Source organism: Molothrus ater, chromosome 2 (genome assembly GCF_012460135.2).
Source record: "Molothrus ater isolate BHLD 08-10-18 breed brown headed cowbird chromosome 2, BPBGC_Mater_1.1, whole genome shotgun sequence".
Lineage (NCBI taxonomy): Eukaryota > Metazoa > Chordata > Aves > Passeriformes > Icteridae > Molothrus > Molothrus ater.
In genome coordinates this window covers 73,342,933-73,366,566 of record NC_050479.2, presented here as the reverse complement: position 1 = coordinate 73,366,566, position 23,634 = coordinate 73,342,933, and the positions used below count along the sequence as shown (strand labels likewise).

General features: G+C 40.0%; 1 protein-coding gene across 3 annotated transcripts in view; it reads left to right on the top strand.

The window, feature by feature from the left end:
* The window catches only part of ZC3H12C (zinc finger CCCH-type containing 12C), a 38,805-nt gene extending 16,150 nt beyond the window's left edge, over window positions 1-22,655 (top strand). For 2 of the 3 annotated variants that reach the window (XM_036404179.2, XM_036404178.2), the window contains exons 2-6: window positions 3,316-4,082; window positions 15,389-15,528; window positions 18,189-18,423; window positions 19,318-19,424; window positions 20,175-22,655. In XM_036404179.2, coding sequence (XP_036260072.1) covers window positions 3,388-4,082; window positions 15,389-15,528; window positions 18,189-18,423; window positions 19,318-19,424; window positions 20,175-21,574 — 2,577 coding nt within the window. In that variant the 5' untranslated portion in view covers window positions 3,316-3,387 and the 3' untranslated portion in view covers window positions 21,575-22,655. The remainder of the gene's footprint in view (window positions 1-3,315; window positions 4,083-15,388; window positions 15,529-18,188; window positions 18,424-19,317; window positions 19,425-20,174) is intronic. The other variant, XM_054514108.1, reaches the window with a different exon arrangement.
* The last annotated feature ends 979 nt before the right edge of the window (window positions 22,656-23,634 follow it).

The window sequence follows — 23,634 nt, the reverse complement described above, 5'->3', positions numbered from 1 at the left end:
ATGTGTGTAATAAAAGCTCCTTGTGAATAAAGAATTCTTAGCTGCTGTTGCTCCTTAGATAAATGTGACCTTTTCTGGTTTTCATGAGCTTCCTGTAGTTGTCCTGTATATAGGTACACTAGTGTTTATTTGGAATACAAATTCATTCAAATTGACTGCCTGGCGTGTTGCTCTTCACTAACCAAACCAAGACAAAATAATCAGCAGCATTCAGTAGTGACATCTGATTTTCATGGTTCTAGTCAGTGAATCTCATAAAGGACATCATGATGGGAGCTCCAAAGTGTAATGTTTCTAAGACGTGCTTACTGACCACAAATACAATATACAAAGTTTCCAGGCACTGTAAAAATTTTTTCTGAAAATAAGTCCAGTTTACATGCAGATTTTAGGCCAAATGCCAGGAATAGTATACTGCTTATGCAAAACTATTTCAGAAATATTTAGCTTTGAATTTACAGTACAAATACAATTTTAACTATGCTTTTAAAGCAATAGTATAATGACTATATATTATCTGTGGGAGATGTTAAAGCTGCTCCTTCTATTATTCTGTTCTTTAAATAGTTTCTGAAAAACAGTAGAGTTCTTTGCAAAACAAGCAATTATATATTGAAGAATGATGCAGATTGACAGGAAAATTAAAGCAGATAGATGTGAGGCTTATTATGTATATATTCCTAACAATGGACCAAGCTCAGGCTATGGTCATTTTTCATATGCAGTTGATGTGCAAATCATCTAAAGTACGTTTCGTATAATGCCTGATCTTCAGACACATTCATATGCTAGTGACTTCTTTGAATTGCACTGGAGGGTGTTATGATTGTAGTTGCTGTAAAGCACTTAAACTTCAAGAAAGAAGTGATTGGAGAATGACTTAAGTATTATTTTAACACTAAAAAAAAAAAAATCCTCTTTCTAATCTATGCACTTCAGGCTTTTGGTATTTGATGCTGTTAATATGCAAACTCTTCTTCCCCCCCTTCCATAAAAACCCTCCCTTCACTTTTAGTTCAATACTAAAATGACATTTCACAGTACACGGATTTAGGCAGTGACCCATTATCTCCCTGTATTCTACAGCAGCGGTACATGAGCCAGCTCAACTTTTCAGTCCAGCTTAAAAGTATTGCCCATTAACTAGACTTCCTCGAGTCAGAGCAGATTGTGGGGTTGGTGGAACAATGATGTCGGGGCTTCCAGATTGGTTTGGCAGCTGCATTGTTCTCCAAGGGGAAACCAGACGCACTTAAGTCCCGCTCTCTTTCATGGGCTTTTGTTCATACCAAATTATTCTTTGGCTGTGCTAGTATTCATGATGGTATGTTAAAGGAGCGCATCCTAGCAACTAGAGGCTGGTTGCTAGGCAGCCTGGCTTCCAATAGGGGCTGCTTGTTTGCGATTTGTTTTAATTTTTGTGTGTGGTGTGTGTGTGTCGGTCCTGTGAAGGCCACAGTGTTGGTTTTTTAACTGTATCTTTTTATTGGAATATTGTGATTTGTTACTACCTCTGTGCTATCAAGTGTATTATCTTAGTTAATAAATCACCGTGTGAAAAGGTCCATTTCCTAAATTCTTGTTGTGTTTTATCTCCGGGTGGCTAGAAATCCTAAAGCTTTACATTAAGAGAAGGCAATATTCATTAATACACTGCCTGAGAATTACAGCCCTACTGCCTTCTAACAAGATAAGATCTAAATAAAACTTTGTTTTCTTCCTTATCAACCTTGCTGTGATTAAGGTGTTGGAGATGAAAGCACTGACGATAGATAAGATTTATTTATGTTAACTAGAAATGTTCAGGTAAAGTAAGATTTTTGTGCCCCAGAACGCTCTACCACAATGGTGATGTCTTGGTATTCCCTGCCTATAGAATCTACTTTTACTGAGCCATGGATTGGACTGTTTGTTTGATTCTCTCTAATCTTAAACCTGGATTAATTTCTCTGGTGCACACTCTCAAATCTTTATTATTATCTTATTGCAAGAAGAGGAAAGTACACTGTATATTAAAAATACCACACCAGTCTTAAATGCTCACCTGTAGGGGGATGGGAGAGTTAATGTATTTGCTGACAGAAATTTTAAGTTCAAGTGAAGTCCTTTGTCTCTATATCTTGCTTTATATTCTGCCTTACAAGATGGAAGTGTGAAAGAACTCTTTGTTTCATAGTCTTTCCTTAATTTAAATTCTTCTTTTTCATGGTAACCTTTCAGTACAATTGGTCCATATGGTCCATTTTTATTTATGAGAAATAATTTATGTTTTATTTTCTTTATTGAAGCAGTTAGCAAAGATTGCTGTTTCAAAGAACAAAGTAAGGGAAAGAGGTAGCAATCTGCCTTTAAATGTAGGTTGTTAAGTAATGTTTGTGATGAAATGGGTAACTAACTTCTGTATAGCTACGGCTATGCAAAATTCCTCAAGAAAATCCGATATGGCGAGTATATGAAGTCCAGAAAATTGCAACTTCTTTCTTCCATTCTTCCTAAATGACTCGTATCTATACAGGTATAGGTTGATTTATCTAAAGGCTTGCAAAAATCTAATGCAGGAGCTGAAACCAGCTTTTGATTTTGTTGTCTTGTTGGCTTGATGAATGGTCTGTTGGAATTAGTGCAAAGACTTCCATTGGCTTTATTGGCCATTAGATCAATCCACGTCCCTAAATGCTGTATGTGTTAGTAGTACAACACTCTGTTGAGAGCAATTAGTCTTTCTTGACTTAATTATCACTTTATAAGGGAATTCAGAAATAGTTTGAGTGTATTCAGCTGAGCTGATAGTGTCTTTCAGGGCCAATAAGTTTTTATTTAATCATGCTTTCTGTTACTAATAAGCCAGAGGATCTTGCACTATGCTAATTTCTTTCTGTTCAACATACTGTAAGGTATTTAGTTTGAAAACCTTTTCTAGAGTATTTTGTAGTCACTTTTTTGTTGTTGTCGTTACAACATAGTCTTATGCTAGAAGAAATATCTCATTATTTTTAAATAGTTACCTTACTCCTGTCTCTGCATTACAGTAGGTAAACTTGGAGTCTTTGGTTTCATATTCTTTCATAAATCCATTTCTAGAAATGTATAAGTAAAACATTTGATACATTCAGAAGACAGGTGGTTAGTTATTTATCCTCTTAGTAGAGATATTCCTTAGCAAGTTTTTTCCACAAAAAGCCTTCCATGTTTATAAAAAGAAAGAAGTTCTATTTCTCGGCTGCAAGAGAATAAATGCAGTTCTGAGGAAGCAGCAAGAAAATAGGAAACAAGTAATGCGTGTAACCAGTTGCAACGTTTTTGTTTTCTCTTTAGGAATACGGAACACTTTATATTCAGGAATACAAGAAAAACAGCAAAGTGGAGTCAAGTGCATGCAGCAGCTTCATGGGCTTGAAGGATCATCTGGGTCATGACTTAGGCCACCTTTATGTGGGGAGCACTGGCACACAAATAAATGCAATTGTACCTTGGTCGATGGTGGAGAAGCCAACGATGGATAAGGTTAATTCTAGGAAAGAAGACAGAGAAAAGGAGACCTCTGAAGAGACTTCTGGAAGCTCAAGCTGTGACTCCGAAGAAAGCACAAATTCTGATAATGATTCAGAGAGACTGAATAATTCTGCATCGGAGTCACATTTATTGCCTAAGACTCATCGACAGCTGTGCCGATCTCCTTGCTTAGAGCCTCATATACTAAAAAGAAATGAGATCTTGCAAGACTTTAGGATAGAAGAGGCTCAGATAGTACCTAAGGAAGTCAAAAAGCCTCCTGATGTGGTGAAAGAATATCAAACCAAACTGGAGTTTGCACTTAAGTTGGGTTACTCTGAAGAGCAGGTTCAACTTGTACTAAATAAACTTGGTACTGATGCTTTAATAAACGATATTTTGGGAGAACTTGTCAAACTTGGGAATAAAACTGAGACTGATCAGACTGTAACTAATGCTAACACTAGTGTAATGCGTGAAGCGTCTTCCATAGAGTCTCAGAGGTCAGAGTCTCCACTGCAGGAGGATGTGACAGAGGATGGAGACAACCTGAGGCCAATAGTTATTGATGGCAGCAATGTTGCAATGAGGTATGTGACCATGAAGGTTTTGCTTTTCTATTTAAATGGAAACGGAAAGTTCTTGCCCCTCAGTTCAAGCACTGATGTTTGGTGTGACTTCCTTAAGCTGTATGCAGGGTCTCTTTTAAAAGTCTTTGTCAAGCACACAGAGTGCTGATATTGCAATCAGGCTACTGTCTGTAGGACTTCAGTGGTGTACTACTCACTGTTAGAACAACCAGAGGTTAATGCCATTGTCCCTTTGTAGGCAGATAGCAAATCTCTCCTTCTTACTACCACTCTAGTCCTTAATTTTTGATAGTCACCATTGCTACAGGCAATTTCTGGATAGAGTTATGTACAGAAAGTAACAGCAAATGTAAGATTCCTTAAGATTATAAAATAGTGATGTAGAATTAAGCAGCTTAAGGGATACTTCTTAGTTGGCTAATCTGTGAGAACTAATCTGCCCATAAGATTGGTCTTGGTTGCCAGTTTTGGAGTTAGGTTTTATTGCCATTAATTGTTGAGATTAGTGTGTGAAAGATGACTTTCACTTACATGCCCACAGCTAGCACATTTACCTGCAGTGTTCACTGATCCTGACCCAGTCATCTGGGTGCATAACAAGAAACTTGCCTGTGAAGGCGAGAGGTTCATGCTTCATCGGTGATTAAAGAGAGAAGGAAATGGCAGAGAGACATGCTGAGAGATTAGGTTTTTATGGAGATATAAAATATTAAATGATAAATTGATTGGTAACTGGTTCAGTAAGTCATAAGGATTGTCTGATTACTAACAGCAAGATTTAGTAGGTCAGTTTTCTGATGACCTGATGTGATTTTCATTACCTTAGGAATATGCAAGACTTTCCTGGGCTAAAGAAAACCCCTGGCATTTCCATGGGACTTTTTTTTAGCTTTTAATGAAGTCATTACCCTTTAAATGAAGCTTTTTAAAATGAAATTTAAATATACCACTTATTTATGCCAGTATTATGGGGTTTGGTTTTTTAAGTAGAGGAATTAGCACATAAGGCAAGGATATTACTTATTTAATATGGTATATTCCTGTGAGTTCTTTTTGCTGGATGTGTCATGCCTTATCTCTTGGTTCAACTTGAACTGTAGAGGAGGCATGTCCAGTTGAACAAACACAATTGTGGTACTCTAACAAGTTACCCAATGACTTCTAAAATGGGGTTTTTTTGTACTTCACATGAATCCAAAATGGTTGTGTGTTAGCTAGTTAGCACAGCTCAGACTTGGTGAGTGGACTTAGGTTCAACTTCTCCTACAAACTGTACTGAACACATTCCAGAATTAGCTCCAGATCTGTAATTTTTCCTTAATGTTTATTCAGCTATTAGCATAAATATTTAGGATCTGCCTTCGTATGTTCAATTTACTTTCTTGACCACCTGCATCAAATGAACCAACTATGAATGTATGTGATGCATGCTGCAGGACCTTAATAAATAGATTAAATCTATTCATAGAATGGTTGTTCTGTATCTAAGAATCAAATTATCAAGTCTTTACTTGTTTTCTACCAAATGTAATAACAGAATCATTCCATTTGGAAGGGGCCTTTGGAGATCCATACACAGAGCTGTGTCATTTCAAGGCCATGTCCAATTGGGTTTTAAATGCCTCTAAGGAGATGGAGACTCAATGTATTCTCTGGGCCAGTGTTTGAATGCTGTTATTGTAAGAAAGTTTCCTTACTTTATGTTAAAGCAACATTTCTTGTATTCTATTTTGTGCCCATTGCCTCTTGTTCTGTCATTGGACACTAGTGAGAAATCAGTTTCTGTTCCCTTTATTTTTTCCAATCAGGTGTTTAGACACATGGATAAGATCTTCCCAAGCCTTCTCCTCTCTAGGCTACACAGTCCTAGATCTCTCAGCCCCTCCTCCTTGTATAAAAGGTGCTCCAGTCCCTTGATTAATTTTATTGTGCTTCACTGGCCTTTCTCCAGTGTTGTCTATGCCTGTCTTGTATGCGGGAGCCCAGAACTGAGCCCAGCACTCCATATGCATGGGTAGAGAAGGATCCCCTGCCTCGACCTGCTGGCAGTGCTTTTCCTAATGCAGCCCAGGAGGCTGTTGGCCTTCTGTGCTGCAAATGCGCATTGGTGCCTCATGATCAGCGTGGTGTTCACCAGAACCCCAATGTCCTTCACTTCAGAGTTGCTTTCCAGGTGATCAGCCCCCAGTCTGTAGGGATGATTAGTGTTAGACCTCTGCAGCTGGAGGATTGGCATTTCCCTCTGTTGGGTTTCCTGAGGTACATGTTGGCCCATTGCTCTACCCTGACCAGGGTCCCTCTGAATGAGAGTACACCCATCTGATGTTCTCCTCCCAGCTGAGCTTCCTCTGCAAACTTGCTGAGGGTGGACTCTCTTCTGTTATCTAGGTCATTATGAAGATGTTAAGCAATGCATTCCCCCGTGCCAGTCCCTGGAGTACACAGATACTGGTTGACCTTCAACTGGACTTTTTACCTCTAATCACCTTTGGGTCCAGCAGTTCAGTCAGATTTCAGTCCATCTCTGCTCTAACTTTGACAAACTAGGGAAGTAGGAGCAGTGAGGCTGTGGTAAGAGAAGGCTGCTACAAGAACAAAGCTGTCAGAAGCTTTGTTAAAGCCACAATAAACAGTGTGTCCACAGCTCTCCTCATCCACTGAAGAAGTCATCTCACCATAAAAGGCTGTGAGGCTGCTCAAGCATATTTATTCTTCATAAATCCATGCTGACTGTTCCCAGTCATCTTCATCCAATCTACATGCAGAAATAGTTTGCAGGACAATTTGCTCCATCACCTTTGCAGGGATCAGGGTGAGGCTGACCAGCTTTGTAGGTCCCTGAATTACCCTTCTTTATCCCCTTTAAAATGGAAGGGATATTTGCCCTTTTCTAGACATTAGGAATATTCCCAATCACCACAACCTTTCAAAAATTGCCAGGAGAGGCCATACAATGTCATTAGCCAGCTCCCTTAACACCCATCAGCCAGGGCCCAGAAGCCTGGCAATATTCCTTTTCAGTGTTCCCAAAAGTCAGTGAGGGAAAAGTCTTGTTCTGTTACTTTTGCCCAAACTTCTGTGCATTGCTGTGGGCCAGTCTTGAGCTTGGCATGAGCAAGCTTTCATCCTTGAAAAATCCATCTTCTCTCCTGTGCACTCTTCTGCCTGGGATTCTCCTCAGTAGGCCAAAATCTGCTCTCCAGAATTCCAATCTTGTAATCTGCTTTTTGCCTTGCTCTTTCTTCACAGGATCTGCCTCTCATGGTTGCTGCAGCAGAGGCTGCCCCTGACCTTCCCATCTCAGTCTCTTTCTCCCTCGTTTCTAAGTATGAGGCCCAGCTGGTGCACTTGTTAGGTACTCAGTCACCATCGTTAAGAAGTTACCGCAAAAGCATTCCAGAAAATTCCTGGATTACTGATGCCTTGCTGTGTTGGTCAGAACAAAAGCATCTCTGCCAACTGGCTGATGGGTCCAGTGCATCCCACCTTTTTCTAGAAATCAGTCCTTGATTAGAAAAGCCAGTCCGTGTATGTAAAAGATGAGTCTCAGCTGCTGACACCAGTTGTGCAACCAGTTGTTTGCCCACAGGATCTGCCCTTTCCCCTCCAAGAAAATAGGTACTAGTAACTAAGCACTTCAAATACTGGAAAGATTTCAGCTTTTACATGCAGGAGAGACAGGAGTTCACTTGCAGTTCAATCTTCTTCAGATTTCTGTATGCAAATGTCCACGGTCCTGTTATGTGTAGCTAAAAATTGTCACGGTTTTGTCTTCACTCTTCCAAGCTGTGGCAAATGAGTTCACTCTGGAATTGCTAAAGAAAAATGGGCCTGTGCTCTAAGCAAGACTGTAGATAGTCTTTTGAGAGATGTTCTTGGAAGCTTTCTCACACATTATCACAGGAATGGTTAAACTGTGATCTATATTCTTACAGCCATGTTGTTGTAATGCACATACATGATGATAACATTTATTATTAGAATTATTCTAGATAAGAGCTACTAATTTTCACTTAAAGGATGTATTTGATGGGGAGGAAAAGTTTTATGGAGAAGGTAAGGAGTCTGATGTCCAGTAATTCGAGTAGAATGAGATAGCTGTCCTCTTCTGGAAGGATCAAACACTGTGCTACCCTGTGTCTCCATTCCATGACTAATTAAGGATGTAGTTTCACAAAACATCCGGTGAGTGACACAGAGTGATTTACTTTTAGGCTTGCCTCTATCCCACTGCCAGGCATGCTTTCCTATCTGCGTCTCATCTAGTGACTGGGTGGCTGCAAAATGAGTTGATTCACCTTCCTAAATCAGAGAGCAGGGGGAATCAGAAAGGATTATTTTTCCATTCGACATGTTAACATAACCTGATGTTTTGTCATTGGGAGAACAACTCGATCCAACACAAAGGAGGAAGGATATGTCTGATTATGTGACTGGGTGCTCATATTTGTGGAACTGGTTGCATCTAATGAGCTGATGGATTCATGAATTTCTTTTGAGCAGCACAGAAAAAGGCTTGGGTCAGAACAACTTACTCTGGCAAGCCAGAGCCCTCATGTATGCCAGTTGTCTGGTGACTACTCCTGTTACAGACAAGCTGTTTTAGCAAACTGTAGATTCAGAAAAACCCAACAGTCATTTTTTTCTGCCTTTTGGTAACATTTGGAAAGCTTTCCTTAAACTTTCATATGACACTGCTTGTCATTTGTGCATTAAACTGTAAATGAGTCATCAAATGCATCTTGTGTATATCAAGTTTAAAGCTACAATATGGTCTAAATAATATGAATTGGCTGAAGTTTTAAAAACAAAGAAAACACCCTCTTTCAACTGAATAGCAGAAAGGAGGTTTTGCAAGCTATGACTTGAAGAATTGCTATTTAGCTTCCTATAGGATACTTAAAGTCTGGTCTTGTTTTGTCATTCTACCTTTCTTGGTGTTGAGTTAATCTTTTTTCAGAAGAGGAAAGATGCCCACAATTTAAGCCTTAAACATCAAGGTTTTTTGTTAGAATGCTCTTAAAGATGAGACTGATTTTTCTGTGTATGTAAACTTAAAATCAGAGCTGAACAGCAAATTAGATAATCCCCTAGAGCTATTGTGGACCTTGATAATTTTCACTGGGTGTCCTGGGTGCCTTCAGACTTTCTTTGCTGACTGTGAATAGAATGTTTCAAATATATATAAAAATTTTTGCTGAAAACTTACTGGCAGAAAATAAGTTTGCTTTGCCTACAGAGAGTGCAACATGAATAACGCTGATGTAAAATTATTTGATTACTTGCTTTATTATTAGTTTTAGACGACAATTTTCAGAAGTTTATGGGAAAAGAAATCAAAGTATTTTGATCGTGTTGGTTTGATTTGCAGATTGAAATCAATTGATCTTGTTTTGGTCAGTTAGATTCCTCTGAAAACTTTACCCTTGGGATTCTCAGGCCATGGAGGTGATGCATTTCAGCTTCCCTTTCTGGACAACCTTGGCCTGTGTATTTAAGTGATCCTTGATTGTGCATCATTGCACAAGGGAAAACACAGCATGAGATAAACAGTGTACTCATTTTTGTTTGGGAAGAGGAAGATGCTGATTTGGGGAGGTGGTTTTTAGTTAAATACAGCCCCAGTTTTAAGACAGATATTTAACAATTTTCTTCCACCTTTCATGCCCAGCCATCCTGCCAGCTGTGGATGTTGTAGGTGCTTGGTGGCGCCAGAAACATACACCCAGGCCTGACAGTCATGGGTAGAGCCCCCAGTGCCGTTCAGGAGTGGCATTCAGCTGGAGAACGTGTCACTGGGGTTTCTATGCAGTGTTAGATATCTCTGTTCAGACAACTGAGCCTTGGTCCCGGGTGTTAACCCTGAGGCAGGTCATTGGGCTGTAGTAAAAGGTTCACTGATATCCTCCTGACACAGAAGGTTCTCCACAACTGCATCCTTTGTGTCAGGATGATGGCTCAGTTGTCTTGTCTGTGCCGCATGGAGTTTTCATGTGACAATTTAATTGCTCATTTATTTTAACAAACTAACGGAATAACTGCATTAGCTTCTCCTCAGATTGTGTTGCTGAGTTTGGTAGATGTAGTTGTATCTTGGTACCTTGATTCAGACATTCATCTTTCAGTACCACTATCTATCTATTTTTTTTAGTTTATTTTGAGAAGTCACTATAAGGAATAGATAAAAATGTTTTTCCAGCAAGTAACAATCACATGGATAGGAGCTTGTCACTGGCAGCTTTGAGTGTAGCTTGTCTTTGCCTGTTTTGACCTCAAGTGCTGAGTGTGTGGCTTGTGCTCTGACAGGGACCCATGCACAGTTCTGGCTGGAGACAGCATCTGCTGCACTTGGAGAGTGCTCCAGCACTGGAAGCCCTACAGGGAAAAGGTATCTTGTAATATGCGACAGCTTCCAAGGCTTTTTTCTTTAAAACACCTCAAAGAATTGAAGTAATTTGGGCTAATGGAAAAAAAAAACGTTTGGCACCTGTTCTATCTGCTTCGTGCCAGCACCAAAATATACATATAAAGAGGGAGCAAATGCAGGACTGATAGAAGGCTCAGGTTAATGAGAAATGGTTTGGGACAAATGATTCATGTGATTAGGGAATTAGTAGAGCTCAAAAAAAGTAATTAAAAAGGGATGAGGCTAGATACAAAATCAGGCTACAGGGTTATGAGTCACCAATATGATACAGGATGGAAATTCCTCTCTGTGCTATGGACTGAACACTCTTCCTCCCATGATATCATAGAAGAAAATAGTTTGGTAACTCTGTAATAACTTGTAATGGGCAGGTATGTGTTTTGGATTTGTTCTTGCTTTTAATCAATATGCTTTTACGTGGTAGATGTGTGGATGTGTCCAGATTTCAGTTGTATAAAAAGCTGTTTGCAGCAGACGTTATTATAGACCTCGCTTCTTGTCATCAATGGCATATTTTCTGTAGCTTTCAGAATCTGAGTGTTGGTTTGGATATTGTATTGGAGGACACTAGAAGTCTTTCAAGTATTCTAAATAGTCTTTTAAGTGTGTATACCACAAGTCTTTCCAAGAGAGTCAGTAGGAAATCTAATTTGGGGTCTAGGAAGGTAACAGAGAAAATGAAAGTGAAGTGTTCTCATCAGAAGTTTTACACTTTTTACTAATTCTCCTAGCCTAAAAAATGCTTGATTGATTTTTTGCTCAGGAGACATGCTACTTTATTTTCTTTCATTTAAAAATAAAATCACAACTATCAACAGACCAAATATGAACATGATGGTAAAAGGAATCATTCATTCATGATATGAAAAAGAAACAGGTACTTCTAAAGAATTAAACTTTATATTGCAACTGAGAGTGCTAGATAGTCATCAAACAGAACCAAAATACTGTAAACCAGTATCTCACCCAGGGCTACAGCTGGCTGATGTGAGCTTTCTCATATTCCTAATGATTGGAAGGAGATTTTTTAAAGGAAGTTTCTTGACAAAGAAGTACAAACATTTCTCATCTTTTTCACAACTAAGAAGAAGGAAAAAAAGTCAGAAGCAGCAGCATGATTTCAGTCTTTTCACCATATGACGTATCATAAAGCTGATGAAGCACAAAGATCACAAAATGAAGAGCATCAAATCTGCCTAACAACAAAACAAAAGAACAAATTTTAATTGCACATCTCTTTCATGGACTTTCTCACTAATTATTTCAATTCCTTGGAATTTGTATCCGCTCAGATGCGAGCTTAGGCACGTGTCTAAAAAGAGCAGAAGAAAAGTGAAGACTTATACAAGTTATAAATTCACTTGCTCAGCAGTGCAGAATAGCTGATATGCATTGTAATGCATTCCCCACTTCTGTTTCATACAGTTTAAGTGTATTTAAAACTTCTATTCTGGATGAAAGAATTTTAATACTCTGTACTATGCAATAGAAAACTAAGGAGCTGAACTGCCTGGTTCTCCCTTTGCCTTTAAAAGCGTGGCCTGAGCTACAACCTGATGAAAAGCAATAAGCAAGGATGTCTTTTTTTTCCAAGAGTCCAGGATTTTTTCCTGAAATTATTTTTCAGATTTGCAGAAAGAAACATAGCACTGCTAAAACGTAGTCTAACACACCACTTTTTCATTGTCAGGAGTGAAAAGTGGGTTTATCCACTTGAAACCATGGAGATTGTTTAGAGTAATCACAGTACAGTGATTCCAGTGGAATTTAGTAGCTGGAACAACATCTTCCTGACTGTTTTAAAATGGATTACAGTATGTTTATGATAGCACCCGGCCTGCTAGCATAGCAGTAACCTCTTGTCTCAGGCTTTGCAAAGGAGGCCTTATGGCTGCCCCCTGGGCATTGAATAGGCACCAAATGCCCCAATCTTGTGTTGTCAAGGGAAGATGGAATTAGACCATGGATGAAATACTATTGGCCATTTTTGCTATGTATTGTGTGCATGTGCACTTTAAGTGTGTCACATCTGTGTGTGGTTTGGTTTCCTACTCCTGGTAAATTTTGAAATACAGAGAGATACCACTCTTGCAGCCAAACAAGCACAAGAATAGTTGTATAGTATAAAACAATGCCTAGAAAAATATACTGGTCTGTGTTCTATTATTACAGTGTTGTTATGATGTAATACAATATTGTGTGATGTGATCATAGAAAACAGGGAATGTGTTACTGCAGAGGCCTATAACTATAGTTGAATAGGATATTGAGGTAGATAGATATATTGTTCCTGACAGTGTTCCTAGTGTAGCCCTAAAGGCACAGAGGATGGGCTTAAACTATCCTTTGAGTGCCCCATGGCAGCTAAAATCTACACGCTTGGATCATTATGCCTGGCAACAATTGCAATATCAAAGTATATGCTTATGTTTGCAGGTACTGTCTCCTGTTTCATTACAAGAGGAAGTAGGACACTTCCTCACTTAAATCCAGTTAATGGTAGTGGGCTCTTATTTTCCTTTTTCCTTTTTTTTTCTCCTTTTGTTTGGGATCTGTGACGTTCCACCTAGCCTTTACTGAGAATGATGCTTTGTAAGAAGTGTTAGCCATGACTCATTCTCTCTTGACTCAGGGGCAAGTGTATGCCACCTCCTTCACAGGCTTCTGAAATCAGAACATTTTTGCAGAAGTGTTCTCGCTTTTTCTTTGGCACTTTGTCTATTGCACAATTACTCAAGTTCTCATAATGTCAAGAAAGACACAGCAGTGCTATGTTTTAGAAAGGTGGAAAAAATAGGTACTTACTTTCCTACTGAGGGGGAAAAAGTTTTAAAATAACTTTCTCGTATTTTATTTACCCAAAGACATGCAAGGAGAAAGGGACTTCTAAAATTCCTGTGGCTATCTGTCATGATATTGTCCCCTTCACTAATCACAGACAAAGCATTGTCTTTTACCCTTCTGGAAAGCAGATTGTGGCATACCTGCTATTCATGACAAGCCAGCCAAGTGAAAGGTGATGGCTTCTTTCCATGCCCCTGTGTTTCTTCTGCTACACAGAGCTGCAGGGTTGGGAGGGATGTCACAACAGTTGTTTGTCTCCTGTGCAGAGACAACCTAGACAGGCCTCAAAGGAGCTGTCTACCTTGTTCTGCAAAGTGTCCCATGAAGAGATCCCAAAATCCATAGCCACACTGTTCCAGAGATCAGGGAGAAAGCTTTTACTAACATAGTGCTTAACTGTTCCTAGCTCTAGTGAAGGACTTTTCTGTCCTTATCCAGTGGGACTGTAGTGGGTTGGCTGTGGCTCGCCTCCCAGCAGAATGGGAGAGAAAACAGGAGGAGCAGAAGCAAGAAAACCCATGGCTCAAAATAATGACAGGGAGATCACTCATCATGTAATTTTTTATGTCAAGCAGACTCAGCTTGGGGAATTCAATTTAATTTATAGCCAGTTAATATAAATATTTAATTCTAAATCAGGTATTGGGAGACAAAAAAGAGAAACATTAAAATATTTAGGGGAAAGACTGTCTCCTCTTTTCCAGGCTTGCTTCACTCCAAGCATGTGTCCTTCTCACTACCTCACCACAGCATCACTCTTACAACCTTGTCACAGCTGCAGGTGGCAGTCAGTCCTTTTGGAGCAGATGTGAGCAGTGCAGGGGACTGGGGTCAGAATGTCACAGTTTTTCTCTGCTGCTCCTTCCTTCTTGCACTTTTCCTGTTCTTTAGTGTGCAAATCCCTCTGGGGGTGTACCTGCTCCTCATGAAGCAGCTCCTCATCCTCATGCCATGGTTTTCTCTCATTCCCATCTCCTGCACTGTGGAGCTGGCTAGATCTGGGTGTGCCCATCATGGGGCAATCTCAGATTTTTCTCACAGCAACCACCCTGCAGCTCCCTGCTCCCAGAACCTTTCTATGGACACCCATTGGTTGATTGCTGTCCTCCATTATAGTTACATCCTATACATGAAAGATTGGTTTGTTCTTCCACAAGCTGCTTTTTTCTCCAGATTAGCTAAATATGCATCCTTCAGCCTTTCCCCATAGGTCTCCTGTTACTTTCTTTTGAATCCTTTCCATTTCATCTATGTCTTTATAATGTCATGCCTGAAGCTGGATGTAGAAGTAGGGCAAGGACTTGTCTGTCTTGGGAAAATGACATCATTGCGTCTCTTGCTTTACCGCAGACAGTTATTGCACAACAGACACATATGTTGTTGTGCTTTTGTCTGATCACAATTAATTGTCTCTGCACAGTGTTTTAAATACACGTTAATTTCTCCTTCTGAAGTACATACTAAGCACATTCTTAGTTTTGCCAATGTTGATTTTGGACAGTCTCTCCAGTTTGCCTAATTTGTCCCGTTGAGTGCCTGCCATCCCCTTGGGCTTGGAGGCCTTCTCCTCTCTCATTCCCTGTTCACACAGGACCTTGTGGAGCTCCTGCAGCAGCTGGCTTTGCTGTCCCTTCCCCTGCTGCTGTGCACACCTATGCTCCTCTGCTACTATTTCCTAAGCACAGTGCACTCTCATGTTGGTATTTTGGACCTCCTGCTTTCCCTCACCAAGTCTTTGAGCTGCCTGTTACATCCCATACTTTTGGTTGGGCTATGAGGGTTTTTAAAAACCCCTACTTATATTTTTCTTTGCTTGTCAAATCTGTGTACAGGTAATAAATATGTTTGGAAACTCTCTCCCACACCATTTTGGAAATGATGGCTGTGTTTGGGCAAGGCTCAGACAGACTCTCAACTGCCTTTAGAAACCATGGAGCAAGTGAAGAGCATGGCTATGACATCTGCATTTTACTGAGCTCCATTTATGGTCATAGAAAAAGTCATCTAATAAAGAATTTCCATGTGTGTGTTTCAGCCATGGGAACAAAGAAGTATTTTCTTGTCGAGGAATCAAATTGGCAGTAGATTGGTTTTTGGAAAGAGGCCACAAGGATGTGACTGTGTTTGTGCCAGCGTGGAGGAAAGAGCAGTCGAGACCAGATGCTCTTATAACAGGTAAGCTCCATCTTTGCTTGTTTGTTCAGTGCTTTGCCTGGCAGGAGGGCTACTGCTCAAATGAACAAACCTTCAGCAATGAAAGGCTGTAACAGAAAGCATCTTTGGTGCAGTAATTTCATTGTGATCTATAGACAGGAAAAAGACAAAGCAATGCCCTCACAAGTCCTCCTGTTCTGATCATCTGCTTAAGTTTCCATACCATTGCTATTACTTCTTGAAGAATGTAATTGCCTTTTCTAAAATCTGCTATGTCTGTGCAGCATTAGTAGCAAAGAGGTTTGAAGTTAGTAATTTGTTGAGTATTATTTCTTGTGGAGAGCAGATTCTGCCAGGCTGGCCTGTCACTGCCCATGCTTTGGGTTATGGGAATTATCCAGACAGAAAAGGAATGGTTCCCCTCTTTGTCATTACTATTAGCAAATAGACAACTTTTGAAAATTTTAATTTTGAATATGTTTATCCTAGAAAAAAAATCTGATGTAGAAGTATTTATTCCTTCATCAAATTAACAGGTTCTTTGTGAAGGCTGGAGAGACATCCTCCAACTGCCCTAAAGTTGAAATAGAAAGGAGTTAGGGGTTAAAAAAACCCTAGAAGTTAGAAAGAAGGAAGGATTTGTTTATTTTAGCAGGAGGGGCAACATAGCTACCATTAAAGGAGGGGAAGTTTTTGAGACTAATAGCCATAGCTTCTAAAAGAATAGAGAAGCATGTTTTGACTGCCATGTGCATTTTCAAATATCTGGAAAGATCCTCTTAACACTTCATTCCATTTGCTTGATTGTTACTAGAATATAGCATGTTAACACAAGGAAACATCTGGAAAGCTGCTGTTACCCTGTCACCACTGGCAGTGTGGAGCCTTCCTCTTGAAGCTCTTCTCTTTTGCTGTACTGGTGTTTGGGGTGTGAGAAGAGCATTGGCTAAGAAATAAAAATTTGACCACTTCTAATTGTGACATCTGCTTGAAGTTCGTGTAGGGCTAAGGGCCCCAAAAGGTGTTTCAAGAAAGCAGAAAGGCTAGAATTGACCTAGAAATCAGTTTTTCATGTGTCATCATGGACCCTGAAAATGGGAGGAAGATCAGAGCAGGTTATTGTATCTTCTGTAAAAATATTGCATCTTCTGTTTTCCTCTAAGGATGCAGGAAACCTGTGTGCTACCAGGCATGTAAAATATCTGGTGCTGACACTCTGTTTCCAGAGATACACACCTAAAATACGCAGCCAGCTGGAGTTCTGAAAAAGCCCTAGATGACTAACATGGAGATGGTTCTAGACTGTCAGCATTCATGAGAAGCCTCTTGGACTGAACAACAGCCTCATCTTTCTTACCAGTGCCCACCAGTAATCACATGGCAGATTTTTTTTATTCTTTCTTAGCAAGGAAGAAAAAAATCACCTTCCATCTCACTATCACTCATTGGGGGGGGTTGAATACAAAAAGGTTGTATTTCGTTTAAAATCGTGTGCTTTTTCTACTAAGCAAATAAATACTTGTATCAAATATATTGCCTATATGTAATATTAATGCTGTATTTCTCCCTGTTGGAATTTTTTTTTTCCCAGATGGAACATGTTCCCTTGTCAAGTTTCTTATGCTACAAAACAGTTGAGTTGAGATCTTAACCATTGCTAATAGCCATGACTCATATTCACTATGCAAGCATCTGCTGTTTTAGATGTTGCCTAGTTTATTTGTGTATTTTCCCTTCATAGTTTGTCTGCTCCAAGAGTGATAGGTAGGAGAATCAACATAAGGGGTAGGTGCGCCAGTACTGGGTACAACTTCCTTTGTAGCCCGAGGTCTGTCTTTCAAAGCTCCTTGGGAACTCCAGGTTCTATACAGAAAAAAGGGAAAATATAATACTTTTGGGATATGTGAGTGAAAGATTGTGTAGAACAAGGAACTACATAAAATGCTAAATATGCTTATTTAGAAGGTTGAAGAGAAATCTGTCTGGCTTTGATACGTACTTAAATGTACATGTGTAAACCATCCAAGCAAAGATACAATCTAAACTATTACTGGTGTTAACAAAAAAACCCAAACCAAAACAAACAACCACAATTTTTGCTGTTGGTTACAAAATTACATCAGATGCCTTTCTGGGGAATGCTGTTAATATTTGTGGAGAACCTGCTTGTACAGAATATGGGTTTTCTAGTCCTTGTGGGTACCCTCTTCTGTTGATGGGCAGAGACTTTCATGAGACTGTCCCATTAATATGAGCTACTGGAATTCTTTCAAAAGATGTTTCTTGCTGGGTTCTACCAAGGATCTTAGTTACGGAAAAACTGTGGCTGTACTTGGGTATAGTCTTTGTATTCAGTGGTGTTTAAAATGACCCCTTTAGCCAGAGGAGTTTTGCACAGGTATTTTGATAAAATAGCTCTTCTTTTGAGCCACAGGAACATGAACAAGGTCCCCTGTGTTGGTCTTAGAGATATGGTGTGGAGCAGGAGGCTTTGATTTGTTTTTGAAAGTATTGGCAGCTGACTTCTGACTATAAGTTCAGATATCATATATGGACTATAACATATGAAACATTTTTAGTCCTACATGCTTGGATTTTCTTCCTCAAGTCTAATATCTTTAGAGGCTAAACAAACTTTTTTTTTTCTTTCTTGTTTGGCTTTTGATTCTTATTCCTTGTAGATCAAGAAATCTTGCGTAAATTGGAGAAGGAGAAGATTCTTGTGTTCACTCCGTCCCGGCGCGTGCAGGGGAGAAGGGTGGTGTGCTACGATGACCGATTCATAGTGAAGTTGGCCTTCGAGTCAGATGGCATCATTGTCTCCAATGATAACTACAGGGATCTAGCTAATGAAAAGCCAGAATGGAAGAAGTTCATAGATGAACGCTTGTTGATGTATTCTTTTGTTAATGACAAGTAAGTCATTCTGTCTTTACATGTGCCACTGAAATAATTGAGGAAAGGACAGTTTGAAGATTTATACAATTTTTTTATCTTACACCCAGATCATTAGGTATATGTAGGAAAACAGGAGGAATAGTCAATCATAAATTTGGTCTTCTGATTAGAAGTACTTGAAACTGTTTTTGTAGCAACATTTTATTTACATTATTACATTTATGTATTTTTATGCTATTTTTTCCTCTTTGGTGTATGTCAATGTATATTTGATGTATGCTATGGTATAATATTCCAGCTCTGTTGATATACTGACCCAACATTTCTGAGTGCCTGTGGTTAGACTCCTAAGTCCTAGAGTCATAGAAGAACCCAAATTGGAATGAACTTCAGGGGATCTGTAGTTATATCCATCTATAGTAACTCTACCCCACCCTACAGATCCACTGCAGTTACTGCTGGTGTCTTTGTGTAGTGGGAGGTACTCAGTGCTCCCCTAAGCAGGCACTTGTGTTGAGGTGCTTGAATGCTGATGCAAGAATCCTAGGCCATGAGCACAGTTTTGCAAAGCTAGTAGCGGTCTTTTAAGAAATGGCTGCCTGTATTGCACCCTTACTTTTGAATTCGGGATGGGTTATTTGCAGCCCTGCTCTGCCACAAAGCATCAGCTGATGTGGACCAAAGGTGTCTGTAGCAGTCTAGGGGTGTCCACACAGTCTGTTCCTGTGACCCACCTCTAAGGCAGTACCTGTAGCAGAAAGGTGGCTTTCCAAAACTGCTCTTGAGGTTCCCAGATTTAAAAACATCAGGATGGCAGGTTATGGTGTAGCACAGTTATAAGGTTCTTGGTCATTGCATGAGAAATATGAAAAGGCTTGTTTGCTTCCATAATACTTTGTTCTTTCTTTGTAGATTTATGCCTCCTGATGATCCTCTTGGCCGCCATGGTCCAAGTCTGGACAATTTTCTTAGGAAGAAGCCTATTGTGCCAGAGCATAAGAAGCAACCATGTCCATATGGTAATTTGATTTAATCCATAAATTTTTATGGACTGGGACTGGGGACCAAGATCCTGCTTTATTTTAACACTGCCAAAACTGTTTAAAACTCTTTGACCTTGGTTTTAATGTTGTTGTCTTAGCCTGAGATGGGTTGAAATGCTGGGCTGATGGTGGAAACTGAAGCAATTTTTTCATGTGCTACTTAAAAAACATTTCTGTCTACTAGTTGAACTAAAGGAGCAACTTAATTAATCATTCATTAGAATAAATCCATATCAGCACCTAAATTCTGCAGGTTCCAGGAGCCCTTTTCTAATGTTATGAGATATTGAGGTTTTCTTCCAGAGAATTAATTGAGCTATCTGAAGTTTAGCTACTGAGCATTCCTACAGGCATCTTGACTGAGCGGAAACCTGCTGGCCTTACGGCTGTGGGACTTCTCAATTAAGTTTTCTCTCTGTATATTGCCTTGGCTCGACACAGCAGGTACAGCCTCCCTGGCAGTGCCACATCCAGCTCAAAACGTGGCTGGTAGTGTTGGTCTGCATTCCCAGAGTACCAGCTGCAGGGCATTACCATCACCTCTTTTTTCCCCACAAAACAGGAGAGATAAGCTCTTAGAGCACACCCTGTGTTGCACAAAGCCAATCTTGTTTGCAAGATCTTTCAAATCAACAGTAAAACTTCAAATGAGGAACATTTCTGTTACTGGACAGCTAACAGATTTTGTTTGAAGTTTTTAAAATCTGATTATGTTTGTATTAATAGGGAAGAAATGTACTTATGGACACAAATGCAAATACTATCATCCAGAAAGAGGAAATCAGCCTCAGCGATCTGTAGCTGATGAACTTCGTGCCATGTCTAGAAGCACAGCAGTCAAAACTACGAGTGAAGGAGGACTGGTGAAAAGCAATAGCGTTCCCTGTAGCACTAAAAGCGAGGGCACTTCAGAGCTGAAGCGCGCTGCTCCAAAGAGGCAATCGGATCCTAGTATAAGGACTCAAGTCTATCAGGACTTGGAGGAAAAGCTTCCCACCAAAAACAAATTGGAAACCAGGTCTGTACCTTCTTTAGTTAGCATACCAAGTTCCTCTGCTGGAAAACCCCAAAGTACTGCACCTTTAACTAACGGCCTTCCATCTGGAGTTCACTTCCCACCTCAGGATCAAAGACCACAGGGACAGTATCCTACAGTGATGATGGCAACCAAAAATCATGGAACACCAATGCCTTATGACCAGTATCCAAAATGTGAGTCTCCGGTGGACGTAGGGTATTACTCTATGCTGAGTGCGTATTCAAATCTCAGCATATCGGGACCGCGTAGTCCCGAGAGGCGCTTCTCCCTGGACACAGATTATCGGATTAGCTCTGTAGCTTCTGACTGCAGCAGTGAGGGGAGCGTCAGCTGTGGCAGCAGTGATTCCTACATGGGTTACAGCGACCGCTCCTACATGAGTTCTCCTGACCCACAGCTGGAGGAGAACTTGAAGTGCCAGCACATGCACGCCCACGGCCGCCTTAACGCTCAGCCCTTCCTGCAGAGCTACCACGAGCCCCTGGCTCGAGTGCAGAGCTACAGTCATGAAGAACCAAAGCACCACCACAAATCTCCCATTCCGTACATGGCTGTGCATCTGCAGCACCCAGCAGTCGGTGCTCGTTCCAGCTGTCCCAGCGAGTACTCCGCGCCTCAGGGCTCGTCTCATTCGAAGGCGCTGCACCTGGGGAGAGCCCTGGTGTCCACGAGGATAGACAGCATCTCAGACTCGCGCTTGTACGAAAACTCCCCCTTAAGACACAGGAAGCCTTACTCTGGCCAGGAAGGGCTGGGAGGTTGGGATAGGCAGAGTTACGGCATGGATGCCTACGGCTACCGCCAGACGTACTCCTTGCCCAGCAACCCCACGCAGCCGTGCTACGAGCAGTTCGCCTTCCAAAGCCTTCCCGAGCAGCAGGAGCAGCCCTGGCGCATCCCTTACTGTGGAATCCCCCCGCAAGACCCCCCAAGGCTCCAAGACACCCGGGAGAAGGTTTACATTAACCTCTGCAACATCTTCCCCCCCGATCTCGTGCGGATGGTGATGAAGAAGAACCCTCACGTGACGGACGCTCAGCAGCTCGCTGCTGCCATCTTAGTGGAGAAATCTCAGCTAGGTTATTGAGAGATGGCGCATCTTTGTGGTGTCTCGTAGTTTTCAGCTCAGCTCTAAGGCTGAGGGAGGTTTGCTACAATAGCATTTCGGATCTCCTTCTCAGCAAGGAGGTTATATAGTAATCCGTTTATGTGAAATACTGTATCATGGAGTCTGTATGTATAGCCCCATGCATTGGAAGTACCAGATAAGTTTTGTGTTCTAGTTTGAAATTTTTTAAATGGCTATTTTCACATCTGGAGGATGTTCCAGTTTAAATTAATATATATATATATATATATATATATAAAAAAATCTGTGGTCTCTGGTTATAATCTTTGGTGCATCAGGGGTTTATATGCAGCACTTTCTTATCATTGTTACATTTTGTTGGGATTTTTAGTTTTGTTTTTTAACTTGCTGGATGCTTATCCTTGGGCTGTGAGATATTAACCTGCAGAATGAGGATTTTGCTACTTCTGGCAGGGAATTTTCAAGCCAATTTTCAAGCCAAGTTTCTAAACTTTTTAAACCACCACGTGTATGTCTGATGTATGTTTGTTTGTTTTTGTGAGCTTTTCTGTGCTGTAATCACCTGTTTGTAGAAAACAAAGATTTCCTACAGCAGTGACTTCATTTTTTGAAAAAAATAACTAAGTTACCAGTTAACAGTGAAATGGGTAACAATATATTGGTAATTTATAGTATGGCACTTTTTGTTGCTTTCTTTGTTTTGCCTAAATAGTTACATGTTTTTGTTGATGCAGTCAATTAGTAAGATCAGATGCAAACAGAGTGGGAAAAGATTTTTTTTTTAATTATTTATGGATATGTTAAAAGCCTTATTGCCTGATTTTCAGAGGTACTGAGAATTTGCACCCCCCTTGGAAGCTAAGAGAAACTGCAAATGCTCAGAACCATCCCAAGCCAGGCTGCCCTGTTTCAGTTCCTGTGTGTTGTTACCCAGCTCTGTGTATCTCTGGTCAATAGATGGGGACCTGAAATCGTAGGGCCCTGTTTAGTTGTTTTATATGTTTTTCTTTTGTATTGCTGCACAACTGTACTGGATAAAATATGCTTTTCATAAAGTATTTACCTGTTTTTAAATGAATTTAATTATCTCAATGCAAGTTTTGTATTTAAGATACTGTTTGATTTTTCTTGCTATTTATCAAGGCCGGCCTGAAAAAGTTTTGTGTGTTCAGGATATGCAACATTTATTATCTGCACTATGGTAATGATATTGTAGCTCAAAATAATAACTTAAACTTTTTTTTTTTTTTTTTTTTTTTTTTGGCTGGGGAGGGGAGGGTTGTGGGGAGAGAAGATACCATATGTGTTCCTGGAGTTAGTTTTTCGCTTTTTGCATTGTGTAGGCCCGATTCTTGCCACAAATAGTGTAGTTTTAGAAACAGACGAGCCAAGTCTGTTTTAGCATTAGTAAGGGATATTTCTGGTTTAAAGTCATGGGTTTTACTAGCACCTCTTAAGCTTTTATATATATATATATATATGAAAAATAGAAATAGTTTTTGCAATTGATGTCAGATGTACTTCCATGACACGATCAGTTGCCAACAGTTTTAGGTTTCCATCCATTGCAATGATGTTCAGTGTTAAAAAAATGTCACTCGTTTACACTATTACAGCTGATAATTTTGGTACATTTGCTGGAGTTTTAAGTAAGGCCCTGAAGAACCAGAAAGTACCTTTTACTGTTGATACAAATTGTATCTTTTTAACTGAGAACTATTTTGATTTGTAGATTAGAAACACAAATGTAAAATTATAACTAGTCTTTTGGGCAACATTTTATCCCTTATTTAAAAATTAGAGATTTCAGACATAGAATAGATTTAGGCAAGTAAAAGTAGGTATTTATTTAGGTGTCTGTCTCAATTTCACATACTAAAACAAAAAAATAGACTATTGGCATCTTCTTCCTTCTAAAATCTTTGTAGTGGGAACTCACTAAAATAAAGGTAAAATGCTGCCTGAAAATGATGTCCAAGCACCTTTGAATACGAAGACATTTTCACTACTTGTGTGACACCATGTGTTGCAGCAAGTAGGGTTTGGGTATACAGTAA